Raw genomic sequence first — 12,971 nt, forward strand, 5'->3', positions numbered from 1 at the left:
GATGTGGCGGTATTTGGCAGCGAGCGCGGCAGCTGCGACAGGCAGGTGGTCTGTGTGTGGGAACGCGTACGACTAGCCCGTTCTCACGCTCGCTCGACTCCGCCCCTTCCTTGTGCCCAGTTATAAAAAGCGCGTGGAGGGCGGTGGGACGCATACTCATTCCGATACTCTCTGAGAGCAGAGCTGTCTCAGCTCAGCGTACCGCTGCATTACACCCGTGACCTTTGGCTGACTTTACCAGTCGTGTGTATTCAAGATGGCTTGTGAATTGGAGCCACTGTCCCGCACCTACCAGTACCGTAAGGTGATGAAGCCCATGTTGGAGCGCAAGAGGAGGGCTCGCATCAACAAGTGCCTGGACGAACTCAAGGACCTGATGGTTGCAGCACTACAAGCAGAGGGCGAGTCCATCGCCAAGTTGGAGAAAGCCGACGTGTTGGAGCTCACAGTAACCCATCTCAAGAAACTCCAGCGTCGCAACCAGCTTGCCGTCCGCCCCGTCTCAACAGATCAGGATAAGTTCCGTGAGGGATACAGCCACTGTGCTTCCGAAGTGTCTCGGTGTTTGGCCTCCGTCCAGGGCGTCGACGTCACCTTAGGTACCCAGCTCATGACACACTTGGGCATCTCGCTCACCAACTACGAGAAGCGTGCACCCCTCACCATCCTCGTGCCCCAGGCAGAACCCTCACCCGCTCTTTCGTCAGCATCAAGTGGTTACTCATCGGCCTCCGAGCTGTCCCCAACACCATCCACCTCCAGCAGAAACAGCAGTTCACCAGCCTGCAGCACCGCCAGTAGCAGTCCATCACCCCGCCCCCAGGGGCTCCTCACCATCGCCGCGCCCTCCGGTCCCATGTGGCGACCTTGGTAACCAATCAACGCTCTCTTCAACCCTGAAGCAGCTCCTCAACCAACCGTTCGTCAGCAACCTGTTTTAGTTCCCCAATCAACGATACGGACGATGCTGTCATCACGAAAACTACCAATGAGGAGCGCGCCTTCCTGCATTCTGTGATAGCCCCGCCCCCGGGATCTGCTGTGATAGGCCGCCAAGCGTGCGGAGTGATACCTTCTGTGATAAGCACCACTCACGAGATCATCTTCCATCACCCATCAACAACTACAAAATCATCTAATTTTTAACCAATAAACCTATTTAACATTATTTATATCTTTGTCTACCCTATATATAAATCTTATGATAATTTGTATGAGAAAGATAAGAGATATACACATGAATATCAATCTTAAGTACATCTGAGGGAAATGAAGGCTCACATGCAAATCATGAGGTTACCATAAGTCAATCATAAGAATGAAGTTGGACAGAAAAAGAAAAGATCTACCATGGGTATCGTCATTATACTGACGATTGCTGATTGAGAAAGATAAAATAGCTGCAGAAAAAGGAAACAATTGCCAAATTAAAAGCTACAATGACTAGCAAAGCCCTTTTTCTATAAATATAATTCTGTATTTTACTTAACTGAAGATCTAGAATAATAAAACTTAGCAGTAAAGTCTGCGTGGCGTGGCGTAAAAACCAAAGAAAACTTTGTGGTAGTAAATTTTGACAAAGTCTACGGGTACTAAACTCCTAAAGTAAACTAACGGAACAAACCATAAAAAATGTATTCCAAGGGTAACATATATATATATATATATATATATATATATATATATATATATATATATATATATATATATATATATGTGTGTGTGTGTGTGTGTGTGTGTGTGTGTGTGTGCAAGCTCTGATACATACAATTCTTGACATTATACCTTAATACAGATTAACATATTTTGAGACGATCACTCAAGAAATCAGAAAACAGTAGACAAAGTGAAGGCTGCGGTCCATAAAGACTTCAGAAATAACTTAAACCAGTAATTGATGATTATATCTTAATTTCATTTACAAAATATCACATTAGTCAGGAACACATTAATTATCAGGTTCATACACTGTCCTCATGACACCTGTGAGATCACACATGTAACCGTGCGAATCGAAAAGGTTTTGTAAATGAAATCAAGGAACTCATACTAGTAATTTGCATGAATAATTTGGGAACATTGACTTGTGTCGTCAAAGACCAGTCACAAAGCTGACTGGTAAGATCATATGGTAAGGCAACAAGCATTGAGAGAGATGTACTGGTCCCAAACAGTAAATCGAGCAATCGAAAAAGCTCTTTGTGTGTGAAGCTTCGCCAAGGCAAAGTTTGGCAGTGGCTCTTGTCAATGACAAACCTGTCCTCGGGTGTCATTACAATGTTCATTACAGCCTCGGGTCAGGTGTATGTGTGTGTGTGTGTGTGTGTGTGTGTGTGTGTGTGTGTGTTCTCGGGGTGCCATTACTGACCCAAATCGGCTTGTGTGTATCTGAGGCGTAAAATTCAGTGAACAGATTTATCTAAAAATTCAATTCAATTCATGCGAAGGAGCAAAAAAAACTAACTCCCGTTAGCTGCATTACAATTTGTATGAATTCTATAGTTTAAGCCTTCAACTGTATCGTTGTAAGATATGCATATAAATCAAATGCTTCACCTATGCTGATTAGTATAAGTTTTATATAAGTTGAATATCTAATTGCCGATCTCATAAATTTTTCTTTTAGTTACGATTATGATAAATAACCAAAATAAATCTGCACAGAATAAATTCTGCGGATGCAAACAAGTGTTTAAAAAAGATATTTTCTTGACGTCTAAATTGTTTAAAATACTAACTGGTAATCATTTAGAACCGTTAGAATAAGTTCCGAGTTGTCAAGTAAACAAAATATTAAGTAAATATTAAAATGATGATAAGTACAGTATGTCTAACCTATACATACAACCGCTTATGTCCTTATTATATGAGTCCACTGACCCAAAGGGCCACCAGATCAATATGATCAATGTGTAAGATAGTTATTTTGTATGTGTTGTCTTTAACGACCAGAATCACCAATATCAATATGTATCATAATTACAACCAACTACAAGTGTCTTATTTACTGTGGCAGGCAAATATAAATTCTACCATTATATAAATCTTATGATATTCAGTATACCTAAATTCATCTAAAATCGTATGCATAGCATACAATCATATATGTACTTAAACCATAAAATTCACACAAAAGCTATATATACAAACACCGTCTATATACATCAATAATCATACTGTAATAGTCATAATGAGAGATGGATATCTATAAGGTAAAAATATTTCCACTACTCTCTATGATCGTCTTTCAGATGAATAACTGACTGTTAAAGCCTCAGGCCTAGCGACAGGGCCAATAAAGCCCGCAGTCAGTTTTGTACCCAATCGAAATACTGTAACTTAAACACCTTTCAAACTGATTTTGTCAAAATATGACCTACAAAATAGAAATTACTGGTTCGTGCTGTTTCATTACATCTTTAGGCAAGAACGTAATTAAAGAGAACCAATCACCATTAAAGTGTAAATACTTGCTTTTGTTTGTCAGATTATGTGTGAAGGCATCGCAGTTTGGTACATCGCAAGGTCTACTAAACACCATGGCAGCACAAGATGTTCTTTGAAAAAATGATATATCTCTCCTCATTTATATACACCAGAGGAAGCGTAACGAAACAAGCTTCGAACGATAAGTGTGGAAAGCACTCTTTAAGGTTAACATTCCTTCAAAGTAGTAGAAGGTGCCCGTTCTAAAAACGTTAGAATATAATAGGCTCACCTCAAAAAGACGTTAAAAGAAAACGTACATGTTTATTGATTATAGAAAATGAAAATAATTCACGGGGATACTATGGTAATGTGACTAATCTCTTATGCACTTGTTGGTTTTCCAAGAATTATGCAAAATCAAAGGAACAGTCAGTTCCATATGCAATGCTAGCTTAAGTAGGACCATAACAATAAATACGGAAGAGCGATGAGGTCTCTTAAGGACTAACCCGCAAGGTAACCTTTGCAAATAAACCGTTGTTCCCAGAAATAAAAACAAACAATTTCTGATACGTTGCAGTTAATAACCATTTTATCATATTGAGATATATGCAACAAAGATTAATCAATTTCACTGAAATAACTCTGTCCTGCTCTACATCCTTTCAGGGAACCCGTTTTCAGTGTATGACTGCCAACCCATGATGACCAGTGTCATAATAAGTACATAACGTCTCTGTCTTTGAATATGTACAACCCCCAAGTACCTGGTGATACTCATCTTAGGATGGTACAGGTATCTGCACTATACTTATAAGAGGAAAAGAGCTTTGAAATACGAAAGGGATCAGTTACCACAAGTAAGTTAAAGTAACTGTGAAAGTAAAAGGTTGACAAACATTGTTAGAAAGTCTAATGATCTTATTGAGGGAAATATTTGAACGGAAACAGAAATATATCGTTATCAATTATACTGGTCAACAAATGTTTTGTTCCAAGTTAGAAAATAAAAAAAAAAAATCGTGTATTTTTGCACGCTGAATCCAAATATGTTTTCAGAATTTCTCTATCACTCATAGAGTTATTGTTCCATCATACTTGCATAGCATTACGTACAGCATATATGCACAAGTGATCTACGGAGCATTTGAAACGAATAGTTTAACAAACAACTATTTTCACTGTTTGGGAAATGCAATAGCTTCTTTTTGAAAGCACAAGTCTAGATAAATGAGTCACCAGGGGCCTGCAGAAACACGACTGGAAATGTTGGGACATTCAGACAAGTGTCCACTACTGAGTAGCAGCAGTTCTCTGTCAACCAAAACTCAATGTGTCAACAGTTTCTTTTCCACGCTGTTGACAGATTGTGCTTCTGTGTATTCAAGTGTTGTGCCGATACGACATCCATCATTATAACGCCGAGAAACTATGTAAATAGTCCGAATTCTCTCTGCTACATCTGCGCTGAACTGACATTTATTTCACAAAAATATTCTTTCACACCCCTCACTAGAAAATGCTATGAATTACTTTATTTGTAAAGTGGGTGAACAAGAAACGAGTTGGGCTCCGCCGTATCTATAGTGCCAAATGTTACAGCATGGGCCAAAGATTCACGCCGTATGCCTTTTGAAACATCTATGCTCTGGAGAGAACCCAAAGATCACGTTTTGGATTGCTACTTCTGCCTGACAAATATAGATGGTTTTATTATTATTATTAATTTGCTTTGTCGCTGTCTCCCGCGTTTGCGAGGTAGCGCAAGGAAACAGACGAAAGAAATGGCCCAACCCACCCACATACACATGTATATACATACACGTCCATACACTCAACTATACATACCTATACATCTCAATGTACACTTATATATACACACACAGAGACATATACATATACACACATGTACATAATTCATACTGTCTGCCTTTACCTATTTCCATCGCCAACTCGCCACACATGGAATAACATCCTCCTCCCCCCTCATGTGTGCGAGGTAGCGCTGGGAAAAGACAACAAAGGCCCCATTCGTTCACACTCAGTCTCCAGCTGTCATGTAATAATGCCCGAAACCACAGCTCCTTTCCACATCCAGGCCCCACAGAACTTTCCATGGTTTACCCCAGACGCTTTACATGCCCTGATTTAATCCATTGACAGCACGTCGACCCCGGTATACCACATCGATCCAATTCACTCTATTCCTTGCCCGCCTTTCACCCTCCTGCATGTTCAGGCCCCGATCACTCAAAATCTTTTTCACTCCATCTTTCCACCTCCAGTTTGGTCTCCCACTTCTCGTTCCCTCCACCTCCGACACATATATCCTCTTGGTCAATCTTTCCTCACTCATTCTCTCCATGTGCCCAAACCATTTCAAAACACCCTCTTCTGCTCTCTCAACCACGCTCTTTTTATTTCCACACATCTCTCTTACCCTTACATTACTTACTCGATCAAACCACCTCACACCACATATTGTCCTCAAACATCTCATTTCCTGCGCACAACTCTATCCATAGCCCACGCCTCGCAACCATATAACATTGTTGGAAACACTATTCCTTCAAACATACCCATTTTTGCTTTCCGAGATAATGTTCTCGACTTCCAAACATTCTTCAAGGCTTCCAGGATTTTCGCCCCCTCCCCCACCCTATGATTCACTTCCGCTTCCATGGTTCCATCCGCTGACAGATCCACTCCCAGATATCTAAAACACTTTACTTCCTCCAGTTTTTCTCCCTTCAAACTTACCTCCCAATTGACTTGACCCTCAACCCTACTGTACCTAATAACCTTGCTCTTATTCACATTACTCTTAACTTTCTTCTTTCACACACTTTACCAAACTCAGTCACCAGCTTCTGCAGTTTCTCACATGAATCAGCCACCAGCGCTGTATCATCAGCGAGCAACAACTGACCCACTTCCCAAGCTCTCTCATCCCCAACAGACTGCATACTTGCCCCTCTTTCCAAAACTCTTGCATTCACCTCCCTAACAACCCCATCCATAAACAAATTAAACAACCATGGGGACATCACACAGGCCTGCCGCAAACCTACATTCACTGAGAACCAATCACTTCCCTCTCTTCCTACACGTACACATGTCTTACATCCTCGATAAAAACTTTTCACTGCTTCTAACAACTTGCCTTCCACACCATATATTCTTAGTACCTTTCACAGAGCATCTCGATCAACTCTTATCATATGCCTTCTCCAGATCCATAAATGCTACATACAAATCCATTTGCTTTTCTAAGTATTTCTCACATACATTCTTCAAAGCAAACACCTGATCCACACATCCTCTACCACTTCTGAAACCACACTGCTCTTCCCCAATCTGATGCTCTGTACATGCCTTCACCCTCTCAATCAATACCCTCCCATATAGTTTACCAGGAATACTCAACAAACTTATACCTCTGTAATTTGAGCACTCACTCTTATCTCCTTTGCCTTTGTACAATGGCACTATGCAAACAATCCGCCAATCCTCAGGCACCTCACCATGAATCTTACATATAGATGGTATAACGTCAAAATCCAAGCATACTGTTAGATATCCTAATTCACCATCTGCTACGAGGACAGTACTTCACAGTCAGGTATCACCTGTGCCAGAACCTCCGAGAAACATGACAGTGAGTAACGATGAGTCTGGCGATAAGGAAGTAGACCAAGTGGAGGACAATACCGATCCAATATTTGTAAAAAGATCCACTGACTTCATATAAAGCTCTTGAGTGCAATACGAGTCTAAAAAAAATTACCCACTTTTTAGACCGGCACTTAAGCCCTTTTCCCGAAAAAAAAAAACTTGGATCAGTCAGTGATGAGCACGGCGAAAGATTTCACCTGGACATTTTAGACATGGAAAAGCAGTACCACGGAAAGTGGAGCCCCTCTATGTTGGCAGATTACTGCTGGACACTAAGGAGGGATGTTCCGACACCAAATATAGACGAAAATCATGCACTTCTACATTTTAGAGATAAGTTTTTAAGTGTAATACTAGCCTTATCTATAAATAATTTTCACTTATTGTATAATCTAATTCCTCCGTCACTTAAAAACCATGCCCGAGAAAAATTCTAAGAACAGATTCGAATTTAGCGTAAAAAGTACTATAAGGTCCAACTATTTTAGTTTGTGGGACAAAAAAGGCAAAAATTTGTTGACCAGTGGTATTAGGAGACCATCATTTTGCTTCTCAACATGCTAATTGTCCTTTACCTACGGGACTTTGGAGTATGACCTTGAATGCTTTAAAGCTACAAATCTAAATCCGATACACGTATACGTAAAGTTTTAGTTTACAATTGAATGCTCTTCGGTGTGCTTAAAATCAACGATATATTAAACAATTCTTAGAAAAAAAGACAAAAAAAAAAGACAAGTTGGTACTACGTTAATTTCCTACTCATCTGGTCTTGTTTTATTCTTGCTTGATGTTATGTCTATTTTTTTTTTTTCTAAAAAATACTTATCATTTCATCCTTGGCATTCATACAACACTGGTAGCACTAATATACCATCACATAAATATCTTAGCTCTCACAGACAGTGCCCGCTCTCTCCCTACGAAATCCTCAATGCACGAAGAACCTTAACCCTTCCCCCACCCTCCCACTGATCTATCCTATAACTAATTTCAACTTCCACGAAGACGCTTCACTTCCTCTAGGTTTTCATTTAAACTCACACTCCAGCTAACCTGTCCTTAAATACAAAAATGGAAAATCATGTCACATATGATGGCTTATACTACACGCGATTCAATTGAATTCACTTAATGATTCAAAAACTTAACCGTTCAAATAAGTGCAAATCACAGAAATGTGCAGTCATAAACGAATTTACAGATCCTATGATTGCCACAATACGCAAGAAATAATTTCACAATGAGGGTTACAAACACTGAAAATACAACCACTAATAGAGGGCAGAATATGTCGATATACTGTACCTTGCCAAAACCATTGGGCATAGTAAATCATACCAGATATCATAAAAAGGGGATCCAGATGCCTCGTTTCTGAAAAGGGGGACCAGTATAAGAGGCCTTAAGATAACTGTATACACAAGAACTCGGAGCTTCAGTTCCGACGAAACTCGAGAGCTCCGAACCACTGGAATTCCAAAGCAAGTTCGGTCCTGCTCGGAAAGTACACACATAAACTCCTATCTCCATTAAAAAGGGGGCTTCTGAAATTACCGAAACCTCATGACATCCAGTACATATGAGTAAAGGGTGAAGTTGAGTAAAGGGTGAAGTTCTCACCACCTTAACAAAACACGAAACTGAGATATAGTTTACTCACCACTAAAATCTAGCGCCTATTATCGTTGATAAGTTTCATCTTTCTGCATCAATGGTGCGGATTCATGCCACTATCAACGTAAAACACAGTAGGCTCCATCGTCTCTGCCGCTAACAGCTACGATTTGTCTTCAGTAAACAGTTTCAATGAGTTCAGAACAACCTCTCCTGCTCACTGGCCAAGTTTAGTCCTACTGTCTGCTGTGGTTTTCTATTCATTTACAGCTACATTTAACGTTCTACAACACATTTTCTTTTCACAGATACTGCAGCACTGTAACGGCATTTCTTGCGCACGCTAGAACAGAGGAGCACTCACAAAAATACACAAAACACGAATGACTGCCGTGGAACAGTCCACCACCGTACACCAACACCAACGTTTGTAATAGCAAACGAGTCTACAACAAAGCTTTTTGGATCTATTTACTTTGTCCTCATATTTACCGACTTTATAGATCTACTAACAAATAATGAAAATACGAATATCTTATACAACCATATCAACAACCCGACGGATATGTGTGTAATATATCATACTTATTTGAAGCGCTGAAAAATCCGAAACTTACGGAAATGATTGACGACGTTTAGGTTTTGGCAAGAACGAATATCACGCGTTATATATGGGGCCACATGCATAGTGAGAGTATATGAGGCTTTTAGAATTATCTTTAACACATGTAAAAAGGAGTTAAAAGATGTTCCGTTAGGTGGAAGTAGCTTGAACGTGGCTAGCCTGAATGACCCAGACAAGCTGAAATAGGCTTAAAGGCCAAACAACCAGTTAGGTATGTCACGCATTGGGTACTCGCTTGTATTTGTAGCACAAATGTTTGTTGTGAGTTGGATTGGGTGCTTTATACTAGCGTAAAATTATCAAAGAAGACTCTAGATCATATAGACAAAAAATAAAAGCAAATTATATATTTTTTAATGCTATTTAATCACAAAATATTGTCGTGAGAAGCTCTTTCACAAGTGCTATTGCCTTGCCAAAGGTGACAATTTTTTTCGTCTGATCACCGAAACCCGCACAAAACAGCACTGAAAATATTTGCCACCGTTGCTCACCACGCCATAGTTAGGTAATATGACGAGTCGAATTTTAGCATCACTTTCCCAGTCTTATATAGAGTATGTCTGATATATATGAGTTTAACTGTGACAGTTGGTCATACATAGTCTATAAAATCATGTGAAGAAAAAGATAACCCTCGGTGAGCTCCTCCTCCTACTCCTACCCACCCCCCATCCCAAGGACAAACCTCACGCCACCACACCTCCCCTATCAAAGAGTGAGGGAGGGCAGCGGCGATGCTCGCAACGTCTCTCTCTCTCTCTCTCTCTCTCTCTCTCTCTCTCTCTCTCTCTCTCTCTCTGATCAAGACCTAACATAACGGTCGCAGATTAGGACAACAGGGAGTCCATACACTTAGAGAAATACATGTCGAGTATTACGTAGCGATGAGGAAGATACTTCATGCCCACGATGCAACTACCACAATGAAGACAATTGCTCATTTGCCCTCTCACTATCCCCACACAGACACACACAACACTGCAACTTATGACCCGTGGTTCCGTCTGGTGGACGTGGCCATCTTCCTGAGCGCTGTGGGAGCGTAGGATGTGTTACGGTTGTGATAAGGAAGTGTGGATATTGCAAGGGACAGGTTTCTGGCATGACAGTAACTAGGAACAGTGAAATCTGGCTCAAGCGTTGACTCCATCAACCCTAGTCAACCAAGCGTTCGCTCTAGCATCACGTGAGGGACCGAAGTGGCTGGCTGCCCTCAGTCCACCACCTGACGAAACACGCACACACACACACACATACACACACAGCAGTCTGGTCCTCCTCCCTACTGGAGTGGGTCTATCTGTCTTGCCTCGTCTTGATGACAAAATTGTCCTGGCAAGCCAGTGTTTCCTATGGTATGTGTGTGTGTGTGTGCATGTGTGTGTGGTGATGATGCAGTGTTACCATAAGTCATAGTGCCGTATCAAAAAGGAGTTTCATGTCATTGTACCATATCAAGGGGAGTTAGATGTCACGCGTTCATTTTCCCTTTTTTTCCCCCCCTTTTGACTATAAGGAACTATGGCCTACTGGACCAATTTCCTCCCCACTAGACATGACATAGTTTCCTTCTTAAGTACGGAAATAGATATTTCCTGAAAGCGAAAATAGAGAGAGAGAGAGAGAGAGAGAGAGAGAGAGAGAGAGAGAGAGAGAGAGAGAGAGAGAGAGAGACTGAGACTATATACGAGAAAAGTAGAGCCAGTGTTTCCGATTCTCACTATCTTTTTCATGATCAAACTGTATATTATATGATATTACGTCATATCCCCAGGAGTGGGTCAAGGACGCTACAAACGAACAGCAAGGATTTACTTTGACGTGCTCGATAGTTAAGGACCCAGTAGATGATAGATAAGGACTCATAAGTTGATAGATCAGGACCCAGCAGATGATAGATAAGGATTCATAAGTTGATAGATAGGGACCCAGAAGATGATAGACAAGGATCTAGTAGAATATATATGATGATTTAGTACACGATAGATTAGGGTTAAGCACGACATACGCGTAAGCTAAGGATGAGCTATGACGTACTTCATAGATAAGAGAAGATATCGAAGATGAAATTTCTTATCTACGATTTTCTTTACATATACTTCTGCTATTTACACTTTTTAAAGTAATCTCCTTGCGTAATTTATTCAGTGCATGAGATATTTATAGCCTGGGAGTGGAGACGTAGCGAGGTGCCCTGTCTCGTCCTTGTGTGAGATGACGTAAGGCCAGATATGCGACAATCGCTCGTAGGTGCGACATCCGGCCTAGGATGAGTAATACTCCTGTGTAATTCACTCGAATACATGTCATAATTGTTACGACGCCAGACCTGCAGTTGCCACACAATTACGACATCCAAGCCACAGTTACGACACCCAAGCCACAAGTTACGACACACAGGCCATACTTACGACACTCGTACCACAGTTACCACACCCACGCTAAAGCTGCCATAGTTGCTGCCACACCCAAGCCATAGTTAGGACACCCGGACCACAGATACGACAGGGTTGGCCAACCATGCTTGCTTATGCGCCACGTTACTCACGCAGTTTGTGATGTGCGATATGACAAGAGTAATGGGATGAAAGATCTCTGCTTGATTTTAATGATCATCATTAGTATCATTATAACCATTACCACCAAATGATATCAGCACCTTCATCATCACCACTAGTCATTGTCATCTCAGGCATCTCAGGCTGGCTAGTGGTTCTATGTCCGTCTCTCATCTTGTACGTCTGTTTGCCTACTCTTCGTCTGTCCGTCTCTCTGTTCGCCTAATGAATGTCTGTACCTCCGTCGGTCTGTCAGTCTGCCTCTGGCCAAGCGTTGAGCCTGCAAGAGGGAAGCGGTCACGTCATAACTATTTTGAAGACTGTATGATGATGACACAACGTTCCCACATAAGCAAAGTCCCCCTCAGACTACTACCCCTTGCGTCACTCCGTCTGCGACTCCTGTCGGAGGTGACCCGTTAAAGCGTGACGCTCCGCTTGAAGTACTCCTCCGCCCCGCTGGCGTTTCAAAATTCACCTTGGTTATCCATCAAATGACGTGTAGCTCGTACCATATACCCAATGCTATCATCACATCCGCGTTCAGCCTTACCAGCGGTGATAAATGACAGACTTATGAAGAATTCTCAGAGTCACACTTTCCTCTTCCTCTACTGGCTCCTTACGACGGGGATTTTCTAGACATTCCCAACGGCAAAGGGAAGGGCTTGTCAGAGCCGATGATGAAATGCTGACGGTATGTTTCCTTCCTGGTGCGTGGGCGGCCACTGCCAAGGTGTGACATCACTTGTAACAGGTCCCACAGTGACACTTGCAACATCATCATTCGTTCGTTTCCAGCCGCCATGGTGAACACCGATCATAACGGGAGCTGTGAAAAGCTCAAAGCGACAGTTTAAGAGTGACAGACGACACTCCATGTTGCTTTCGAGAACGTTCAGTAGATGAGGGTGGTGCGTGTGTGTCATCCAGACCCGTGCCAGCTGCTTGGACTGGGTAGACTAAATAGATGTATGTGTGTGTGTCTGTGTGTGTGTGTGTGTGTGTGTGTGTGTGTGTGTGTGTGTGTGTGTGATAACTACTATAATACACCTTCTTGCATT

At 41.6% G+C, this 12,971-nt stretch overlaps 2 protein-coding genes across 6 annotated transcripts in view; one reads left to right on the forward strand and one right to left on the reverse strand.

Annotated features, from left to right (window-relative positions):
- Nucleotides 1-12,971, reverse strand: part of Git (ARF GTPase-activating protein GIT1) — a 626,665-nt gene that overhangs the window by 597,288 nt on the left and 16,406 nt on the right. The window contains exon 1 of one of the 5 annotated variants that reach the window (XM_071686446.1): nt 8,768-9,066. The exons of the other annotated variants lie outside the window; for them this stretch is intronic. The gene's annotated coding sequence lies outside the window, so the exon portion shown is untranslated. Of the gene's footprint in view, nt 1-8,767; nt 9,067-12,971 lie in introns of those variants that run through there. 5 annotated transcript variants of the gene reach the window in all.
- LOC139762039 (enhancer of split mbeta protein-like) lies at nt 141-1,168 on the forward strand. Its single transcript, XM_071686812.1, has one exon. The coding sequence runs from the start codon at nt 257-259 to the stop codon at nt 872-874; it is 618 nt and encodes a 205-aa protein (XP_071542913.1). The 5' UTR covers nt 141-256; the 3' UTR covers nt 875-1,168.

Source organism: Panulirus ornatus, chromosome 42 (genome assembly GCF_036320965.1).
Source record: "Panulirus ornatus isolate Po-2019 chromosome 42, ASM3632096v1, whole genome shotgun sequence".
In the NCBI taxonomy this organism is placed as follows: domain Eukaryota; kingdom Metazoa; phylum Arthropoda; class Malacostraca; order Decapoda; family Palinuridae; genus Panulirus; species Panulirus ornatus.

Bases quoted from the DNA above. Each gene is read 5' to 3' on its own strand.
- LOC139762039 (XM_071686812.1), top strand. From the start codon at position 257: ATGGCTTGTGAATTGGAGCCACTGTCCCGCACCTACCAGTACCGTAAG.